Genomic DNA, 23533 nt, shown 5'->3' with positions numbered 1-23533 from the left:
GATTTTCCTGTTTTTGACATCTATTTCCATACTATGAGGTTGGAATTATACTTTGAAAATGATGATAATGCCCTTTTAGTGTAAGAGCTGTTTGAAAAGACCGCCTGAAATGTCAACCTGTTTTGGTGAGTTGGAGTCTAATTTAGTTATTAGACCAATAAGAAAGAGTACCAATTTGTTTCTGCCCTTCCCACTCAGACCATTCCCAAGCAGTCCTAGCAAAAATCTTACTTGAGAAATGACTCTGGTTATTTTTCATTTTAATTAAAAAACAAACACTCAGTATGGTACTTAATAATTGTTACCCAGAAATGATTTAATATTGAGATTAAAACGGCTGCATTGGCCCTTTTAACATCTACTTAACATTCATCACATCTCATCACACCTCTCTTGTCCCTACATCTCCAGCATGGCCCTCTGTCCTCCCTAACTCTCTCTCTGTCCGTTTTACCTGAGCACTATGAAGGACAAGGACAGGTAATGTAATCTCTGGATGCCTCCTGGTAAGTGTACTGCAGAGCTATATATTTAGATAGTTCGGCCAACTTTTAGAATGGACGCCATGTTTGTGCCTTTGAGCATTCCATTTATCCATAGGTTCATGTCACAGAACTAAAGTTGCATTCAATTTCTAAATGTTCATGTACTGTAAATGCATCATAATACATAACTCAATGTCCGAACACTAAATACATGGCTCTGGTGTACAGTACGTGTCTGTGAAAGTTGTGTGTTGAATAACCAGGATGTTGGCCCGTCCCTTTTTCAGCAGAACACCCCCAACACAGGTCCAAGCCCGTACCAGATAGACAGACAACAGACGGGCCGACACTCTGTGTCTGTAGAGATGCAGATACAGAGGCAGGAGGAGAGAGACGTCTTCCAACAGGCGCAGAGACAGTACAGCTCCCTGCCACGGTAAGTGTGTAACACACAGAGAGAACACCCATAGTCCCTATTTGTTTTCCCAGGTCAAGGTAACATTACATATTAATGACCAATTGGCCATGGTATTATCCATTCATATGGATGACGTCAGCCTGATATTATCAGCCGGAATCTACAACCAGGTCATTCCTGTCTGGAGTCCGAAGCACCAAACCCACAGCCACGTCTCAGAAGAAGCTCAGTAAAACCACAGTCTGGGTCTGCTTCCTAAATGGCCACCTATACCCTACATTGTGCACTACTTTTGACCAGAGCACTATAGGCCCTGGTCAAAAGTAGTGCACGATATAGGGAACAGGGTTCCATTTGGGATGCAACAAGGGTGTGTCACGTTACCCACCCCAGTAATCTGACATGATCGCACTAATCTGAGAATGAAGTTACCTTTGAACTACATGATCTGTGTGTTATTACAGGAAGTGGTGTGTCTATCTGTGGCCTTACATGCTGACGAAACCGCACGCGCGCAAGTTGATTTTGTTCACCCACACCAGATGCCATCAGGACACACAGATTGAAATGTTCAAACAAACTCTGAACCAATTATATTAATTTGGGGACAGGTCAAAAAGCATTAAACATTTATGGCAATTTAGCTTGCTGTTGCTAGCTAATTTGTCCTGGGATATAAACAATGAATCCACAGATAAAACGGTAAATCAAATTAGTTTCTTGTCTTTTTCTTTGGACTTTATATGGCGGTTGGCAACCAACTTTACGGTGCATTACCATAAAGATGAACTGAGTGTGGACCTCAGTTCATCTTTCCATCACCCACGTGGGTATATGCTCCTAAAAACAATGAGTTGGGAGAGGCAGGACTTGCAGCGCTTTGAGCGTCACAAATAGAACCAAGTTCTATTTTAGTGCTTGGCCACGCAGACGCGCGTGAGCAGTGTGGGTGCAGTGATTGAATAACACGTATGTGTACATTTATTTTGCGACGTGAGCGGTGTGCTCAGCATGTTATTATTGGCCCAGGGTTAGAGGTATAGTTCATGCTTCTGATTGGCTCAGGGATTAGAGCAGGGTTTCCTAAACTTTTTCACTCAGGCGCCCCTTCCAACATTAGCGAACATCCCACGCCCCCCCACGTCTATTTCTATGGGTGCAAGTTAATGACAAACGGACAAACTGTTCACACCCCTCTTGTTGGCGGAGATAACATTTTGCAGGTTTAAAGCTTATTTCCTGAAATTCCACACATTTTGCAATGGAATGGATATTTATTTTTTTACATTATTATTTTTAAAGCCAATTTCCTGCAATTCTACATATTGTCTTGTGTGTTCATGTGATATTTGAGGTACTCAAACGTTACAACAAAATCAATGGGCTAAAAAACCTAGATAAAAAACGTTGGCTGACATGGGCGAGTTGGTCTGGACATTTCTGACAGGTTCTAAATAACTCTCTAAGGTCTGCAATGACTGACATGGTGAGGAAACCTGCTGATGCATTACTCAATTTCAAAATTGAACCATTAGAGGATTGTTCATGCTTGTTTAGCAGGAAGCTAAACATTGGCGCCGGAGGGGATGGCTGCCGTCTTATTGGCTCTTAACCAACCGTGCTATTTTTTTTTTTTCGCGTTGTTCTTAACTTGTTTTGTACATAATGTTGCTGCTACCATCTCTTATGACCGAAAAGAGCTTCTGGACATCAGAACTGCGATTACTCACCTCAGATTAGACAAAGACTTTTTAGACACCTGACCAGGCCCAGATCCCCGTCATTGGCTGGAGAAGAAACCCTGATATTTTTCCGCGAAATCTCAGTTGCCTTTTGAGGATCAGGCGACGAGTAGCTAATCTGCCCATGCCTTCCATCCTGATAACTAACGTTCAATCGCTGAAAAAATAAATGGGACGAACTGAAAGCATGTACACTACCATTCAAAAGTTTGGGTTCACTTAGAAATGTCCTTGTTTTTGAAAGAAAAGCACATTTTTTGTCCATTTTTAAAAGAACAAAATTTATCAGAAATACAGTGTAGACATTGTTAATGTTGTAAATGGCTATTGTAGCTGGAAACTGCAGATTTTCTTTTGTAATGGAATATCTACATAGGCGTACAGAGGCCCATTATCAGCAACCATCACTCCTGTGTTCCAATGGCACGTTGTGTTAGCTAATCCAAGTTTCTCATTTTAAAAGGCTAAATGATCAATAGAAAACCCTTTTGCAATTATGTTATCACAGCTGAAAACTGTTGTTCTGGTTAAAGAAGCAATAAAACTGGCCTTCTTTAGACTAGTTGAATATCTGGAGCATCAGCATTTGTGGGTTTCGATTACAGGCTCAAAATGGCCAGAAACAAAGAACCTTCTTCTGAAACTCATCAGTCTATTCTTGTTCTGAGAAATGAAGGCTATTGCATGCAAGAAATTGCCAATAAACTGAAGATCTTGTACAACGCTGTGTACTACTCCCTTCACAGAACAGCGCAAACTGGCCCTAACCAGAATAGAAAGAGGAGTGGGAGGCCCCGGTGCACAACTGAGCAAGAGGACAAGTACATTAGTGTCTAGTTTGAGAAAAAGATGCCTTAAGTCCTCAGCTGGCAGCTTCATTAAATAGTACCCGCAAAACACCAGTCTCAACGTCAACAGTGAAGAGGCGACTCCAGGATGCCAGGAGTTGCAGAGAAAAAGTCATATGTCAGACAGGCCAATAAAAATAAAAGATTAAGATGGGCAAAAGGACACTGGACAGAGGAACTCTGCCTAAAAGGCCACCATCCCGGAGTCGCCTCTTCACTGTTGACGTTGAGACTGTGGGATAATACTTTTCGAACTGTCGTCCAACTCGGAAACTCGGGCCTCTTTCTAGAGCTCCAACCTGAAGATCACTGACTTCATGATTCGGCCTATTTATAATTTTTTTCCCCCCGGAGTTCTCAGTTGTATTGAAAGCACCATAAATCCAGACTTTGACAAAGTTTTATAACAAAATTTGCCCACAAGAAGGACCCCCGCACCACCTTCCTGTGCAAGTGAGCACAGCACTACAAGGCGAGTCCAAAAATGTATTGTATGCTGCTGCATAAATTATGTAATATGCCAGGGAGATATGTATACTGTAGCTAAGAAAAGAAACTCCCTAGAAAGGCCAGAACCTACGAAGAAACCTAGAGAGGAACCAGGTTATGAGGGGTGGCCAGGTCAGGGTTCCATAACCGCAGGCAGAACATTTGAAACTGGAGCAGCAGCACGGCCAGGTGGACTGGGGACAGCAAGGAGTCATCAGGCCAGGTAGTCCTGAGGCATGGTCCTAGGGCTCAGGTCCTCCGAGAGAAAGCGAGAGAGAATTAGAGAGAGCATACTTACCATCCTGAGACCGAGTATCGCCCACAAAGATCTCCGCCACGGCACAAACCAAGGGGGGGGGGCGCCAACCCGGACAGGAAGATCACGTCATTGACTCAACCCACTCAAGTGACGCACCCCTCCTAGGGACGGCATGAAAGAGCACCAGTAAGCCAGTGACTCAGCCCCTGTAATAGGGTTAGAGGCAGAGAATCCCAGTGGAGAGAGGGGAACCGTCCAGGCAGAGACAGCAGGGGTGGTTCGTTGCTCCAGTGCCTTCCGTTCACCTTCACACTCCTGGGCCAGACTACACTCAATCATAGGACCTACTGAAGAGATGAGTCTTCAGTAAAGACTTAAAGGTTGAGACCGAGTCTGTGTCACTCACATGGGTAGGCAGGCCATTCCATAAAAATGGAGCTCTATAGGAGAAAGCCCTGCCTCCAGCTGTTTGCTTAGAAATTCTAGGGACAGTAAGGAGGCCTGCATCTTGTGACCGTAGCGTACGTGTAGGTATGTACGGCAGGACCAAATCGGAAAGATGGGTAGGAGCAAGCCCATGTAATTCTTTGTAGGTTATCAGTAAAATCTTGAAATCAGCCATTGCCTTAACAGGAAGCCAGTGTAGAGAGGCTAGCACTGGAGTAATATGATCACATTTTTTGGTTCTAGTCAAGATTCTAGCAGCCGTGTTTAGCACTAACTGAAGTTTATTTAGTGCTTTATCCGGGTAGCCGGAAAGTAGAGAATTGCAGTAGTCTAACCTAGAAGTGACAAAAGCATGGATTAATTTTTCTGCATCATTTTTGGACATTAAGTTTCAGATTTTTGCAATGTTACTTAGATGGATAAAAAGATCATTAATGTCTTAATGAAATTATGGATTGCCTCTTATCTGCTCATCCTTCCTTTAAGTCATAGTTTGAACATCTTAATTGTCAGTAGAAACCTCATTTGTTTAAGCAAGACATCCATATCAGCTATATATTTTTTTTAAAGACAGTAAATGAGGCAGAATTAGCTTTTTCGCTGCCAGACAAGGCTCCACTGATAGCCAGGTGTAGCAGGATTCACTGAAAAGAAAGCTCTGCTGTTGGGACAGTTTTATGTAGGTCCTAACGGTTTGTGGGCACCGTTTGTCACCGTTCTAGTGCAATTAATGTATTGTTTAGTGTAGTGGCTTTGCTGGTATGTAAAAAAAAAAAATGTTGGCCCCCACCAAGATTTACACACCAAGACATGCTATAATCGCCACTGCTGCTAGCTAGTACTTCATCAATTCAGCTTAGTCATTGGTTGCTGATACAGATTCCCGCTTGATTCATATTTGATGAAGCACCATTTTTTACGGCAGAGATTTATTGTATAAATGTCTCCGATGCCTGGTCAAAGAAACATCCTGTGCCTTTGTGGTGTCATTTCATTGTAATTCTATTAAGGCCAGTTGTGTTTGTATAAACCTGTTTGTTTAAAAATTCCATTGTATGACTCGACCATGGAGTAATATGGGGCCTGGTATCAGCTTGTGCAATCTTGATTGATTTCATATGGCCCCTTGCTTCTGCAGGGCAAAACTCTCCAACACACACACACACGCTGCCATTGGATGAATCATGGCCTATTTGTGATTCATGTTAGTGTGTTCATAAACAGCGTTTTAGATAAAGGTCAGTTTCCTCCTGGTGAAGCTTTGCTAAACAAGGGGTTCAAGTGAAAATAGGCCTTAAACAATGACGCTTGTGAGAGGCCTTATTCATCATTGACACACAGTATAGATCTCACAGCAGAAGTCTTGTCATTTACATCAGGACCAAAGGTCTTCGGTGTCTGAAGAGAGGCTGTCTAAGTGCTTCCCAAATGGCTCCCTATTCTCTAAATGGTGCACTACTTTTAACCATAGTCCAATGGGCCCTGGTCGAAAGGACAGCACTATGTAGGGAATAGGGTGCAGTCCACATGTACAGTACTGGCATAATATCTAATGGAAAAGAGAATAGATAGCTGGTTTACATGTATTTACAGAGAAACAGCCCAAGTGTGTCTCTTGTGTCAATGTATGAAATATAATCAGATATGGAGTCGTGGAGCCCCATCTTTTGAAATTGGAATCATTGAAGCATGGCTTTAAAATAAACAGCTGGGTTTGTGTTTCTGTTATTGGTTGAAAGGCTAGCATTTCTGTATCTAACCGCCAGTTGTCTTTACACAAAGGTCTGGGTACATTTCTCATTATCATTTTTCCTTCAAATACAGAAATAATACAGTTTCTTCACAGCTGGTTGATAAACCTGCTAATTATGCATGGCTCTGAGACAGAAGCCTGTTTGTTTCAGCCCTGGCTTCAAATACTACTTGAAATCTTTCAAATACTTTTTGAGCGTTTTGCTCTAGCCTGCCTAGAGTGCCAGATGGGTGGGGTTTACAGTTTTGGGTGTTCTGTTGGTCCATTAGGTCAGGCAAGCACAGATGAAGTATTTTTTAAATGATTTAAAATAGTGTTTGAACCCAGGTCTAGTTGGTTGATGTTATTGTGTCTGTTCCATTTGTCCTGCCCCTGCGATAAGCAGGGCTCAAGGCCTGAACACTCATGCATTTCCTAAGGGCTGAACACAGAGAGGTCACAAAGTGCCCAGTCAAGCATGAGTCTGGGTGATGTCACGCACACTCACTCACTCATATACACACAGACATAAATATATCTCTCTATCTCTCGATCTAGTTATCTATCTAGATATAGATATAGATCACACACACACCTACCTACCTACAGGACTGACTGTGTTTTGTAGGGAAGGGAGCAAGCTGACAGCTCTGCCTTTAAGATCCTGTGTGGCTCAGTTGGTGGAGCATGGTGCTTGCAACGCCAGGATAGTGGGTTCAATTCCCATGGGGGACCAGTAAGGAACAAAAATATCAACTACTGTAAGTTGCTCTGGATAAGAGTGTCTGCTAAATGACTAAAATGTAAGATACCATGTCAGATGTCTAGTGTCAAACCGCCAGACACATTTACTTTACATTTACGTCATTTAGCAGACGCTCTTATCCAGAGCGACTTACAGATTGGTGCATTCACCTTATATCACATAGTGGGCCAAGTTGACTCTCATCTGCAACAGGGCTGCTATTACTGCCTATCAAACCCAATGGGCCGGTCTGTCCTTCACAACATGGCTAAATGGATGGGAATGGCTGTGTCACTGTCCCTCTAGGTGTGTGTGTTCATTTTTGGTTTATCGTGTGCTAAATTGCCTATTGGTCATGTGTGGCGCTGTGCCTTGTCTGCCCCAGCCTCTCTGTGGAATCTCCTCTCTTTCTGAACTCCTTCTCTTTAAAACCCTCTTAACCTCTTTACTCGCGTCTCACCCTGCCTTCTCTCCCTCCCTCCAGACAACCCAGGAAGAACCCTAGCTCCATCTCTCAGGACTCCTGGGTCAAGGTCTACCCGCCGGGCGAGGGCTTCCAGACGACCAAGGAGAACCCTCGCTACTCCAGCTACAAGGGCTCCAGGAACGGCTACCCGGGGGTGAGCAGTGTGAATGCCCGCGTCTTGCTGGAGGCCCAGGAGCTGCTGAGGCAGGAGCAGAGACGCAGGGAGCAGAAGGCGAAAGGGAAGCAGCTACTCCTAGCACCCCCGCAGGAGCACCACGGGAACAACACCTACAACGCCACTCCTTCATACACTGCTCACAAGGACCCTGTGTCGCCTAAGGGCCCCTATAGACAGGACGTACCCCCCTCGCCATCCCAGCTGGCCAGGCTCAACAGGCTGCAGGGGCCCGAGAAGGGGAGGCCCTTCTACTCCTGAGGGGATAGGGGAAGGGAAGGGACAGGGCAGCCAAGAAGAGGCCACAGTTGGTGGCGACTACTTCAGGAGCTGATTAGCTATAGAATGGGGAGGCCCTTCTACTCCTGAGGGGATAGGGACAGAGTGGGCCAGAGGGGCCATAGTTGTGGATGGACAATTTGAGTTAGGGAATGCACAGTGAGTGTTCGTATTAATGGCTTCCCCTGGATGTGACCTCTTAGTCCTCTGTTCAGTCCCAGTCAGTCCTGTTCCCTCCCACAGACTGTTGTTAAATGAGACTTTCAGTGCCTCTTGTATTCATGGTCATGATGCTTTCTGGGGTAGTAGTGGTGTTGTGGGATTCATAGACATCTGTCACCCTCACGCTCTGACAATCATACAGGCAAACAGATGTTTCAAACAATGGAGGTGTGTGTGTGTGTGTGTGTGTGTGTGTGTGTGTTTGTGTGTGAGAGAGACTTTCTTAATGTGTGTGTGCTTTATGCTAGTGTGGTGTGGACACTTACAAGGTCGCCTGGTTTTGTTAAACCATGGCTCCTACTTGACCTGCCCTCCCCTGGACATGAACCTCCCCATAGTTGGTACTACACTAACAAGTCAAAACAACAACGCTGAGCTCTCACTATTCTATTTCTCTGTTTTCATCCTTTTTTTCTTTACTTCAGTAGTCACCAGTGGGCTAGAGAAAACAGAGGGAGTGTGTAAAAGGAGGGGGAGCATAGCACTGGTTATTAATGAAGGACTCTCATAAATTATTCATGTGTGTGCCATCTCCATGGAGAGAGAGAGAGAGAGCGTCTCTGATCCACTCCCTGGCCTCTCTGCTCTGGGCACGGCTAATCTGGCCTGCCTGTCTCTGGCTTCCTCCTCTCCCTCACCACCACTTCCTCCTCCCCCTCACCTCTTTCACCTCTCCTCTTCTTCCACCTCTCCTCCTCCCCCTCACCACCACTTCCCCTCTTCCCCCTTCCACTCCTAGTTCACCTCTCCTCCTCCCCCTCACGTCCTTTTCCAACTCTCCCCCGTCAACCATGCACTGAATTTTGCATCACAAGCTGCCTGCCACAGCCAGAGAACAGAACACAGCACCTAAAGGCTGTGGTGAAGTGGAGGGCCACGCCACAGTGTCTCTCCGCAGAGAGACAATCGGAGTACCGACGCAAAATTTAGGTTCAATCTTCCCTTGTTCATAAAAAATGAATAGTGTTTGAGTGGTAATTGCTTTCAGCTGCCGTATAGCGGAGGACTAGTGAGTCGCTCTCCTCTTGTAAATAATGGACCTTTAATGTAACGATGCTCTGATGTCTATGAAATGTACCAAATGGTGGAGATAAATTTCATCCGAACAAAGGAGAGCACAGAAAAGATAAAAAATATAATGACTGTGGTACGTACTCTGTGTGCCGCCTCGTGGTATACTATAACAGACGTGTCTGGCACCTCGCTGCTTTGGAGACGTGCTTCAGTGTTCTCCCTATGCCAATTACAGCCATACGAAATGCATTAGCTTCCATTTGTGAGTTAATACAGTGTCTGTGTCCCAAATGGGACCCTACTATCTACACAGTGCACTACGGGCCCTGGTCAAAAGTAGTGCATTAAATGGGGAATCGGCTGTTGAACACGTCTAACATGGAAATAAGACTGTGTGTTCTGTCGTCTGTACTCCAGTACCTTGCCAATGTCTGCAGTCTGGTTGGAATCTGTTGTATGGTGTCCATTGCTAGTCTAGTTCCAGACCTGTTTCTGCTATCTTGTTCATTTCTATGGTCATTATAGTTAACAAGGGTGTAGGCAGAAGTTCCCCTGGCTAAGTTGCTGATCTTATGTCAGTTTTTCATTTCCCCCCACTAAATGGTTAAGGATTGGGGGGAGGGGAAGCTGATCCTAAATCTGTACCTAGGGGAACATCACCCCAGAGTAGTAAATAAGACAGGGCAAATAGATCTGGGATCAGGTGGTCCATGGCTAAGTTGAGAGTTCAATAATAAGTGCCTGAGATGCCGTACACTTCCTGAATAGGGAAAACAATGACACAACACCATTACACCATGTGTTTTAACATAGTATTATAATCTCTACAGCACAGTATGTGTTTTGATTGTTTTGGGGCTGAAAAGCATTTGTTTTTTTTACAGTGAGTTCAAATAAGCCTCTGCACAGCTGATCAGTGTATTTGTATCCTGTCTGTTTGACTTTGCCTTCTCAATGCTGTACGTATCATGATGCTTAAAGTATAAAGCTATTGTAAGCACAGTGCAATTGTTTTTCAGACTTTTACATGATATGTTTAGACATGTATACAGACACTTTTCCTGTACATATCACATTTAGAATAAAAGGAAGGCTGTTTCATCCTGTTTACAACTATGTCTGGGTTATCCTCCGTTTGTCATCCTCTCCTTTGAATAATGAACTGGCAGTGATATCAGGTTATTTCCTCGTTAGTAGCAGTGAGTCTGGTTTGATCCACTCTTGTATCTTTAATATGCTTTTGCCTTTTCTATCAATAGGTTATTGTAGTTCTAGCTTCACATATTTCATGTAAACAGGTGTGTGTGTGTGTGTGTGTGTGTGTGTGTGTGTGTGTGTGTGTGTGTGTGTGTGTGTGTGTGTGTGTGTGTGTGTGTGTGCGCGCTTGTGTCTGTATGCTTGTGTAAGTGTGCGTGCTTTAGTGCCTGCGTGTCGGTGTTTGTATAGTCAATGCAGTCAGAATGTTGTAGAATTTAAGGCTGATGTGTTTCCTGTTGTTAATTGCACTCACATTCCCATTGTCTCATACGGAGGTGTTAAATTACTCAGGCTACTGTGTCTGTTCCGAGGGTTAAAGTTGACGTTCTAAGCAAATACCATTAATCCGTTTCAGCTACCGAGGGGGGGGGCTCTCTTGAAAGGAATATGAGAGAGGAGGAAAAAAATATGTTGAAGGAAAGAAATCCTTTCATCTCATCCTGTTCTTTTATCTTCATAGCTTTGTCTGCTCTTTCATCAATTTATAAAAGAATGCCTCACAGAGAGAGAGGCGTCTCCCTATGCTGTTGGCAAAGCCTCCGGCCAGAGGAGGATTGTCTTTGATTTCTGATTCGTAGATAGTCAATGACCTTCAGGCGTTCCTCTATGGCACAACCAGAGGAACCAGAAATATGTATTATTGTGGAATGCGTGTCCGTTTGATCCCGTGCTCTGGATGTTTTACTGCTATGACTGACTTGGTGTTTAGTTTGAGTTAGGAAATGTGACACTCAACCATTCTTTTGCTTTCTTGCTGTGTCTTTTCAAACGCATGACTACTTGGTCGTTTTCACTTGGAACCAAATGGAAGCAAACGGGCCAAAACGGGGAGGGACCTTGTTGAATTTTTCCATAAAGAAACATTTGTTTTTGTTGCTTTCCATTGCACAACGTTTTTCTATGGTGTGCACTAACTGATATGACCCAGATGAAAGACAGCTGAATGACGAGGGACCGTAAGATGCATAAAAAAAATGTATCACAGTTTCCAAACCTACAGTAGATTTTGCCCTTACACATTCTTGTCCATGATAGTAAAAACACATGTCCACATTCCTCTCAGAACAGCGTGTTGTTGCCGTAAGAGGCCTTTTCCTGAGTTCCAGCATTCCGGGCATCGCCCAACATCGCCATGCTGATGTGAAGGTCATCCAGGGTCACCGAGAGGTCAGTGTTCACCCTCAGCTGGTGCTCAGTTCACAGGATTCACAGCCTGCTTTGAGTTAACTACATACATACCATGCATTTAACACTGTGGCTATCACCTCTTCTCATTAGTATATAAATATATGTATGATATAAACGTGCATATATGGCGTGTATATGGTATAACGTTATTTAACACTGGTGTTTAGCTTGCAGCTCAGACTGGCATTGATTAACAGTGTTGACCTCTCCAGGACAGTTTCCATGGGATCAGTATGAAGATAGGAGGATAACGATCACAGGTCTTCATCTGCTTGCCTAGTGATGGAGAATTGGATACATTTTAGATGGGACATAAAATATGAAGAACACTGCGTCATGTAAGACAAGCGCTGATTAATTTTACGATAGTCTAGAATCCATATGTAAGGGAGCATCCAACGGGTCGATCTCAGTTTCTTGTTGTGTATTTGAGTTGTTTTCAGCCCAGGTTCACGCAGCAGCAGAAGTCTGGTGTGGACTGAGGGTAATAAGTGTTTGTACCCCAGCCAAGCCAGTGCTGCAATATCATTACTCATACTCTTAACAGCTAACTCTGAGCTTGTAATGCTCTCCTCTCTCCATAACTCCCAGCCACACCATGGATCACTTCCTCAAAGGCCTTTCTCTATGGAGAAATGAATAACAAACACTGGGCTTCGTAACCGCCAATTTCACTGTTGTCACGTCATCGTAGAGTTAGTGCGGTTCATTATACCCCATCATTCTATATTGAAACGCAATCAAGCTCATGAACACGTCAGACCTGTCTTCATATACTCTTCAAAATCATTTCAAATACTGTATCTGTCCTTGATTGTGCTTACCTGTTGCAATGGAACCAATAGAAAAGTCCAACATTGCAAACCCCTCCCACCTGGCACTCCAAGCAGAATAAAGCTATTTATTCAAAGTATTTGAACACCGGGACTGGAACACGTTTGGAGATCGGGTGGGTCGGTACAGTGAGGGGCTGTTCTGACTGAGGTGACACCTGTTTCTGCTTTCTTGCTGGTTTTCCTGTATTTCCGCTGTATTCTCTGGGATGGATGGAGTCTTAAAGGGTGTTTCGAGATGAAGCTGTGCTAATCAGAGAGAATCTGAAGCATAAATCCTGAAGGAGACAAAGGAATTCTCCCAAATGGCCCTCGATTGCCTATTATAGTGCTCTGATCAGAATAAGTGCACTATGGGCCCTGGTCAAAAGTAGTGCACGACATAGGCAATAGGGTGCTATTTGGGACTGAGACAAAGGAAACCAATAGGAGGAAGTCCCCCAGGTCTAATCTTAACCCTCTGCTGTTGGAGGAACCTCTGGTGGGGTTTTACTATGGATTAACATAGACCATGGTGTTGTCTACTTATCTAGCTACCTACCACACACAGACAGGTTGACAGACACCACAATCCTCAGCAAACACTGTTTCATCACATCCACATTGGTGCAGTTTTCCATGCTCTAAGGTAATCTCATGTCTGTGGCCTGTCATGGAACACCATTAAAAAGGATTGTGGCACTCCTTTGTGGAAGCGTTATATAAACAATCTCAGTATTTAGTTTGTACAGTATAGTTTGTAGCTACTGCTCTTGACTTGTGGGGAGTAAGAAAGGCAGCCTGGCAGCACTAGCCAAATACAGCAGGAGTCCTGACTCCGTAAGGCATTTATACTCCAAACAGAATTCACCCAGCTTCTCTCTTTCAAATGCACCCTGAAATGGCTCTAACATGCCTTATTCCCTCTGTTTAACCCCAGTTAGCCATAAAATCATTCTTTGCTGTCTGCTGGACAGATACTGGCTGGCATGTTCTCTCAGTGTTCAAAATATACCATATTCCCTACATAGTCCCTCTATATATCCTATTTGGGATGCCCATGTACACACCCAGGCAGTCTGGAGAGTTTGCGCCTATAAATAGTTTCCCTTCCAATAAATTACTAGTGTGTAAACTTACTGTAAAAGTTATGGTCATGCTCTCTGTGACGGATATATTTCATATGCAGGAAGTGGCTTCCCACTAGGCGCAAACTGGTTGAATCAACATTGTTTCAATGTACTTTGTCAATGTTTTGTGATATGTATTTTCTATGTAAAATCCACCAACATAAACTGTTGTTTTGTGGGTAAAATATCTACCACAGGATTATGATTACCAAATTTCAACAAACCTTGTATAAAATATGTTGAATTTGTACCTTTTAAAACAACGTCAGATCTTCAATGTTATATCCACTAGCAGAAAAAACAAACAATAGGCTGGGCAGCCCCTCCTAGAGAACTGATCTATCTACAGCTGTCCTTTGGTCTCTCATCCAGGGTTTTAACCAAGCCCTGCTTAGCTATGATATTTGTCACTGACTATTACCAATGTGCTATCATGAGAATCATTGTTAAGCAATCTCCGCTTAAAAACTAAATAGATGTACTGTTGCTTTTAAAGTCATTTCAAAGGGTAGGTTTAGCAAATTAAATGTGACCATACTTTATCACTCAAATATCATGCTGTTTAGGCCTAAATAGCATTTGCAAAGTCATCAACAGCTTTCAACCCAGGATTCAACTACAAATAGGCAATACATAGATGGGTATAGGGTTTCAAACTGGTTGATTTTACATTGAATGATATATAGTGATATTGAATTGTGTTTGGTTGTCAATGCAACCAAATATCAGTATTTGAAGGATGAAGGGCAGGGGGGAGAGTGTGAGGTAAGAGAGGGGGACACCCCAACACCTGTAGTGGGAGCTGCCCCCAGTGCATGACCATCTGGCTCTGTCTCTGGGATTGGACTGGGCTCTAATGGTCATAGATATTTGCAAGCATACACACACAAACACACTTTCTCTTGTTTTTGTTCTCTTTCTCCCTGTAATTTTAGGAGATCCAGATAATATATTTATTCTTCTGCTTTTATAGAGCATCTCCTTTACATCCAGGTGAATAACGAGTCTCTTCATTTCGTTTATGTGTAATGTCATATGCCCTGCCGTGCTACAGTCTGTCGATGAGTCGCTATTAAAGGTTCATATTCCCTTTGAGACAGTGGGAATATGGTACATTTCTACATTACAATGCATGTGTCCCAAAAGGCACCCTATTCCAGATTAAGCACACTACTTTTGACCAGGGCCCGTAGGGCTGAATGTTTATTAGAACCCCCTCTGGTGATGTTGCCTTTTTAATTACTCTGTATTGCCTATTGGCTGTACCTACAGGTGGGTCCATTTTGGCTCAAGCATTGCACAGTAACACAATCACAAAATGAGCCACTGGTACTGTTGTGGCTCTAGTTTCCCAGCATACTTCCCCCTCCTTTCTTGTTATTGACAGTGAGCTGCAGATGAGCCTGTTGCTGGGAGGAGAGAGGGAGTGGCACCCTATTCCCTATGTAGTGAATTCTTTTGACTAGATCCCTATGAGTAAATGTCAAAAGTAATGCACTTCATAGGGAATAGGGTACCATTTGGGACGTAGCCTGGGTGAATGAAGATTAATGACACCACCAGGACTGTGTCTCCTGTTAATAATGCTTATTCATCACTGTCCCTGTCTGCCTCTGGATGCTGTAAACACACACACACACACACACACACACACACACACACACACACACACACACACACACACACACACACACACACACACACACATTTGTTTTACCCTTCTTGTGGGGACCAAACAATTGCTTCCCATTCTAAATCCTATTTTCCCTTACCCCTATGCCTAAAATAGCCTTTTTCCTTGTGGGGACCGGTCTAAATTGTCTCAAGGTATGAATGCTTATTGGGGAACAGTACCTTTAACAGTACGTGTTTGTATGATGATGTTCCTTCCATACACTTGTTTCAATTACGTCCTATGTGAATACTCTTATGTCCACTGTGTGTGTGTTTTAATGCATAATCCTATCAAAGAGTCTGATAGCTGAAGAGCACGTAAAATATATTTTATTTCATTTGAAAGCACTGCACAGTACACACAACCATATGCCTTAGCCAAGATAACAGAAAGACCATGAAAAAAGGAGCTACAATTTAAGAAATGAAAGGGACCTCTGTCCTCAAACTGCTGCTTGATAGAAACCCATTTCAGCTCTGGCATTTCTGCCCATAATGGCAAATAAAGACTGGAGAGTGTCCAAGATGGGGTCTCTAAATGAAAAAACGTGGAGGCTCTGACCCAGGGCCAAGGCCTGTCCATCTCTTCAGCCTAGTACAGCTGCTGACCAGGCCTGCGTACCAAAAGGCACCCCTACTCCCTACACAGTGCACTACTTTTGACCAACATCTTAACATTCAGATGTCCATATGGTCTGTAATGATGAAGATATTAGCATCGTATGATTTCATATTTCAGTGGATTGTGTACTGTTTTATTTGAGAAATAAGACATAGACTTAAAATTAGTCAGCATTTTAATGAAAATGACTGTCACGGTCGTCGTAATGGAGGGACCAAGGCGCAGCGGGTGTGTGAATACTCATTTTATTTAACACGAAAAAAAAAAAAACGATGAACGGACGACAAACAGCCTTGTAGGCTCACACAGCAGTACAAAGAACAATCTCCCACAATCCCCAAAACAAACAAACTCCTAATTATAGGACCTTCAATCAGAGGCAAAAATAACCTGCTGCCTCCAATTGAAGGCCCCAATCCCAAATACTAAACATAGAAATAAACACCCTAGAAACAGACATAGAACTGTACAACATAGAACTAAACCAAAAAAAAACAGAAACATAAATAAAACGCCCCTCTACATAAACACACACTCAAAACCATATAACACAAATACCCCCTGCCACGTCCTGACCAAACTATAATAACAAATAACCCCTTTACTGGTCAGGACGTGACAATGACAATGTTATTACATGATACCATAGTACCCAACACGTCATGCTAGATCCAGCTACATTATCTCAGACATGATGCACCAGCATAGAGAAAGGAGCTCAATGGGAATATGAGTTAAAATGGTTAGTGTCATATTTGATCTAATTTTGTTTTATTAGCCACCGTAGTCAACTCAGTAACACTGGCCACTGTTTTCCAGGGGGTCCATGCTCTGGGATAAATCCCAACCATGGCCCAGTCAGCAGCCACATCCTTAGAGGATTTAGCTCAAACCTGGCTGGCTGCATCTCGAGGAGTCACCTGCTTCTATTTCACTGACTGACTGGCTTTAGGATTAGCCACCAGCGATAGGGGGGTGGTGGCTAGGAGAGGGGATGAGCTCAGTATACAAATCCTTCCTTCCAACTTATCAGTGACCACTGAGACCAAATTAAGCAAAAACACAAGAGCACATTGAGAAAGAGCTGTATGTTCCAGCAGCTAGCACCTCAGAGGATCCCATGCCTTGAGCTGTATGTTCCAGCAGCTAGCACCTCAGAGGATCCCATGCCTTGAGCTGTATGTTCCAGCAGCTAGCACCTCAGAGGATCCCATGCCTTGTCCATCCAGACTGAGGAAGATGGAGTTCATGTCCCAAATGACACCCTATTCCCTTTATAGTGCATTACTTGTCTCCTGAGCCCTATGGGCACAATGTAGGATAAAGGTGCCATTTGGAAGGCGGAGACTGTTAGTTCCATGCAGCGCTGGGCCCCTGGTCTGGTCTGATGCCAACAGCTGCTTCTCTCTGAGCCAGGCCCAGTTGTGGACTAGGAAGAAGACTGGTGGTGGCAGTGGGGGGTTATCAAAGGAAGGCAATGGAAATAAAATAAGAGGGCCAAATCAATTAGTGCCACAATCACTGCAGCCCAGGCCTGTGACAAATGTCCCTCTGATGCCATTGTTTTGTCCCAACTTGCAACCAATTCCCTATGTAGTGCTCTACTATTGACCAGAGCCCATATGTCCCTGGTCAAAAGAAATGCACTTTATAGGGAATAGGGTGCCATTGAGGACACTGAACATCCCAGGCCGTCTCATTGTGCTTGGGGCAGAACAGCTAGGGAACCAATGACTCCTTGAATGCATGAATTGTATGTAAATCGTAAGTAATTGTATTCTATCTTGTGCTTTTCAGCACCTGGTTCATGATGTATGAGAAGTCTCACAAAATGACTGGAATATAGATGTAGGATCTCAATCTGGTCACGCTTTTGACGCTGAGAATATTCCTGTACCGCAGGAAATGCACTAACTAATTTCACTGAAAACCCACAGTAACACATTATCAGTATTGCACTTTTCAGGTAGCATACTTTAGGCCAGCTAATAGCCTAACCACCAATCAAGCAACATTATGTACTAAATGACAATATAGGTAAAATTAAGATACTTCATCTGTAAGCATGAGGAAAACCAATGGTAAATCTGTTGAATCTATATGGATAAAAGCATTACAAGTGAGGGAAATGATAATCTATGTATGTGTTATGAAGGGAAATGATTTATGGTAGGATGCCCTTCCTACTTATGTTTATTAACATGAAATATGTGCAGGGCAGGCAGTTCAACCGTTGTAATTTTAATGGGATTTCTATCATTTAACCCCATGTTAATGTGAGACAGTCACACATGTTGGTTCATTGTGTCTCCCTGACCTGGTGTCTGTGCCATCACCAGAACAATTACACATCTTCTGGTTCGACATGATTGTAAAATAGCTAATTATTGTGTCTACTGCCGGCATGCCAGCATTCAGATGAGCCAATTCAAAAGCAGCCATAAAGGAATGATGTTTCGGGAGCATTGTTGGTACATTCAATGAACATTCTGCACCACCATTCAACTGTATCTTTTGAAAGACATTCAGCTTTTCAATTCTCACACAGAGGCTCACAGTAGTTCAATTAGGTTTTATTCTATTTCCAATTCCATTCCCGCTCATGCTGAATTTACGAGATATGCATGTTTTCCAGAAAAAGGAATTCCACATAGTGGATTGTGGGAAGAATGTTCAAAGAGGGTTTAAATGGAGAATGTGGCATGATTATCGGACAGTTAAGGTTTGTTTCCTTTCATGTCCAGCCCAGTAAACAAAGCTGCCAAGCATCAGTGCCGCCTTAAATACTTGCGTATTTTCATTTTTATTTCACCATACCATTTTAAAGGCGCTCTCACTTAGCTAAGTGCTTCCGGTAACACCTTACTTGACACCCAGCATCATGACACATTATGACACGGTCATAACCATGTCCTAATATGTCATAACAGCTAACATATCTTGTCATAACCTGATATAATATGGTCATAACACTGTCATGACACATATATTTAGACCTGGCTGGTTATGACACCTACATAAGTGTAAAAACCCACAAAACCTACCACGGTAGTTATTTTATGGCTGCTTATGACACCTACATAAGAGTGTCAAAACTTGCAAAACTTACCACAAAACCACAAAATTGACCACAAACATTCCATTACACCATAGCCTACGTGTCAACAGTGTGTTTATGTTCCATAACGTTTTCTCAAATTGAACATATTCAATTATAATTGTAATTGCGCACACATTGATGTGACACCTGCACCTTTCCCAATGTTCTGCTGCTGATGACTGGGATGAAGGCAGGAGCAGATTTCAGGAGCAGGACAAGACACCCTCTTTTTGACTGATGACTGTTATAAGGGCATGTAAATGATAGGCCTATCTGTCTTATATGATTATGATGGTCCTGACAGTGTCATAAAGTGTATTTTCTTAGTCCAAGTAAAGTGACACAGGATGGTCATAATGCTTCATGGAGTGTATTTCCTACAAATTATTTAAAATATGATGAAAAAAAACATAACTGTAAAGAATTCATTACAACAAATGATTTAAGAAACAAACTTTCAAACTTAAGGAAACTTCTTGGCAGGGAAAAACTAGATTTCATAAATGTGGGTTTTGACTCTTATGTAGGTGTCATAACCAGCCATAAAATAATTCAATATATGTCACAACAGGTGTAAATATATGGATCATGACAGTGATAAGACAATATGACAAGTGTAATGACACTGGGTGTCAAGTCAAGTGTCACCGCACTTCCTTACGGAACTATGTGGAATTCATTCACCTAGTGCAGCGGTCTAAGGCACTGCATCTCAGTGCAAGGTGCGTCACTACAGTCCCTGGTTCAAATCCAGGCTGTATCACATCCGGACGTGATTGGGAGTCCCACAGGGCGGCGCACAATTGGCCCAGCATCGTCCGGGGTAGGCCGTCATTGTAAATAAGAATTTGTTCTTAACTGACTTACCTAGTTAAATAAAGGTTACATTTACAATAAATACAAAATACAGGAAATACAATTTCATGGTGTTGACATTGAAAAACTGTCAGTTCACACATAATATGATGAACATTAATTTCATTACAGTTTAGGCCTAATATGGATTCAGCAAATTACTACATTAGCAAAACAACCAGGCTCAAGCCTATCAAAAACAAGTTGGCCATTTTACTGCACTATGCCATGGAATATTACTGTGTTTTCCACTGACCTGCTTTACAGCACTCAGATGACGTGACAATGCCATGGTACGATAGATTTCCAAATGGCAGTGTGATCTCTGATGCTTTCTACCATGACCTTTTGTTTACATCTCGTTAAGTCCATGGAGTGTCAATACTATTGATTTCCTGCACATGTAACTATCCTCCGTCTCTCTACCATGGATCTGACTGCCTGTGTCCCAAATGACTCCCTATTCCCTATATCATGCACTACTTTTGACCAGAGCCCTATGGGCATATACTGGGTGCCATTTGGGATGTAACCTGTGTGTCTATTGACAGGCAGGCTGGTGCCTGACGGAACCCTGGATCCTTCCTTGGTCTGTTGGAACCCCAATGTCTTTGACTGGGCAGAAGAGGGTGCTTCTACACCTGTATTGCTTGCTGTTTGGGGTTTTAGGCTGGGTTTCTGTACAGCACTTTGAGACATCAGCTGATGTAAGAAGGGCTTTATAAATACATTTGATTTGATCTTTAAGATATGTGAAGAGAATGCAGTGGTGTGTGCTATCTGGTATGTAGAAATAACGAAGCAGTTGAAAACGTGTGTTCATGTCATTCCATCAGCCTTCAGAATATTGTCACAGGTTTCTAATAGTTACTAAACCTATTTATTTCCCGTTACATGTTCTAGGGTCCTGGGCCCCACCAACACAGACACCAGAGAGTCAGAGGTAAAGACAAAGTGACCATTTTTATTTTGAGTTGAATCGACAACTTAACATCTATTTTTAAATTGACACTTGCCAGAACACAATTCACAACTAAAGAAAAGCAATATTCTGTAACAACATTTTCAGAATTCAGTTGAAAACAATAGTGTGTTCAGAACCCACTATGTCGTTACTATTGTAATGTGTGTAGGTGACAGCCAATATCAAATTCTCCCCACCACTCAGTCAACACAGTTTTCCCACTGTTTCTGTTCCCTCTTTAATGCCACCTATTTAACATGCATCAGACGCTATTGTCCACGATGCCAATCTACCTTCAGCATAACACATCTCAGATACGTATGAAAAGGTGTGGAGTCTGTCTGAAATGACTGGCCTTTTGTCCTGTCTGAATAGCTGCAATTTTCCTTTTCAATCATCCCTCCATCACATTCAGAAAATGCCCATACAAAGAAGTCCTGCTATCATTCCTTCTGCAACGCCAGATGCATACTGATCAATAGTCGTATTCTCCCGTTCTGATTCTGATGAAAGCCATTGACGGCCAAAATGTCATGATTTTTGTTTGAATTCGATTTTTGTAAAGCATCACGATTTTAATTGTGAGAGTCGCGCCTATTCCTTTCAAATGCTCTTATGTCTCACGTTGGTTGAGCACCTTCTACTCTCCACTCGTTAGCTCTGCCCAGTCCTCGATTTTCCCTATTAAATGCTTAGACGGTAGTTACAGAGCATTCTATCATTTCCTCTTCTGTTAACTAAGATTATGAGGGGTTCATTGTGTCTTTATTGAGCGGAGAAGAAGTTGACCCCTGGGGTCACACACTCAGGCTCACAGAGGGAGATGTTACATCACGTCTGCGTCCCAAATGATGCCCTATTTCCAAAATAGTGCAGTACTTTTGACCAGAACTCTATGGGCCCTGGTCAAAAGTAGTACACTTTATAGGGAATAGGGTGACATTTGTGACACCACAGGCTCTCAGAGGGAGGTATTACATCATGTTTACTGAGGCTGGGAGGGCTGAGGCTCATCTCATCCCCGACCATATGTGCCAGTGTCCAGAGAGAACGACCTTGATCTTGACTGCGGACATTTCCCTTCCCCAGGGTCAGATATGAGCGGAGCCTCAGAACTCACATAAGATTAAGGGCAGTGGCCTCCGCTAGAGCCAAGGCCATTGGCTGACCTATGACCTGTGTGTGAACGTTCTCCCACGAGGGGAAAAAATCTAGGAGGGGAGAGACACAACTGCGTCTCTCTAACACCGGATATAAAATAATCTTTGGCTATGTTGGAAATGGTAGTGTAGTATATAGGGAATTGGGTGATATTCCCGACACAGAAAACCTCTGTGTTGTTTAGCTTTATTCCTCCTGTTTTGTTATATTAGTGTCTGTCCCCTTCACCACACTACACACAGTCAATGCTACAGTGTTACCAGCAAACAGAGAGGGGATTCAGAATCTCAAGGTCAAGATCAACTGCCTCCCATTCCGTCCATTCTGTCTACCTGTTGCTCGACTCGCTCCCCTAAAGGTGGGCACACTAAATCATCCATCCAATAATCCTGGAGAAGACTTATTAATTCCAACAGATTATTTCCTTCCCTTATACATTCTTCCTCCTGGGCAATTCCATGGTAACGGAATTATACTGAGGCTCAGATTTATTTTAAAATGTATACCCTCAAAAAACATTGATTTCAAAGTTTAACATAACCATACAACTCTATGAGCAAGGACTACTTTTGAAGGTCCAATGCAGCTGTTTTTATCTCAATATAAAATCATTTCTGGGTATAAGTACTGTAGAAAAGGCCCATGGAGTTGGTGGAATAATCCTTTAATTCATTGCCACTTACTCAGCTGGGCCAGGGGCGCTTTAATTAGGTCAGGTGGAAATGTCCGACAGATCTCCTCTCCATAAAAGGAGGAAATCGCCATCGCCTGATCGCGCTGCTTTCTCTTCCTTCACTCTGTCTAAACCAGAAGTTCTGTGCGTCCATGAATCCACGTAAGTCCACCGAATCTGTTACCGTTCATCTGAACTATCTGTTGCGATCGGGCCATCAGTTGTTGTTTGGAGTTATTACCGCGGAGCGCGGCTTGGAGCGCACGCTTCAAACATATTGTGAAATGTGAATGGTCAATGATCACGGCCCTACGGATCATAATAGGCCATTTATGCAATCGATATGGTTAATATGTAATGAAATTACATGTACACATGAAGACACTTGAAAGGGTGAAATAAGAAAGTCATTGTTTGTTGAACTGATCGGCTCTGATATCCAACTAATGGCGATTATAGATTGAATAACCGATCACTGTATTATTCTTTCATGATTTATGATAAAGTTATGAGCCTAAATTACTCACCGATAATTCCTATTGACTTATTAATGAACTGGATTGTTGAATTCCCTAAATGATGTTAATAATGAATGATTGTTATGATTTGATCTTTGTGATTATGAATTTGATTGGATACCTGTTATTCTGTTTCCTTTGTTATGCAGCACAGACTACCCAGTAAATATACCACTTTATGGTTAAAGGAATTCCTGCCTCAGTCTCATCCATTCCTCTGTCACCTGACCCGTGACCCGTGACCACCTGTTCACCCTC

The 23533-nt window shown here is 42.9% G+C and overlaps 1 protein-coding gene across 1 annotated transcript in view; it reads left to right on the top strand.

The window, feature by feature from the left end:
* Positions 1 to 10437, top strand: part of LOC106599503 (partitioning defective 3 homolog) — a 248508-nt gene extending 238071 nt beyond the window's left edge. Inside the window, 2 exon segments of the mRNA XM_014190776.2 lie at positions 773 to 921; positions 7650 to 10437. Coding sequence (XP_014046251.2) covers positions 773 to 921; positions 7650 to 8067 — 567 coding nt within the window. The 3' untranslated portion in view covers positions 8068 to 10437.
* Positions 10438 to 23533: the final 13096 nt, after the last annotated feature.

This window comes from Salmo salar, chromosome ssa03, assembly GCF_905237065.1.
Source record: "Salmo salar chromosome ssa03, Ssal_v3.1, whole genome shotgun sequence".
NCBI lineage: Eukaryota > Metazoa > Chordata > Actinopteri > Salmoniformes > Salmonidae > Salmo > Salmo salar.
This window is presented reverse-complemented; position numbering and strand designations above follow the sequence as displayed.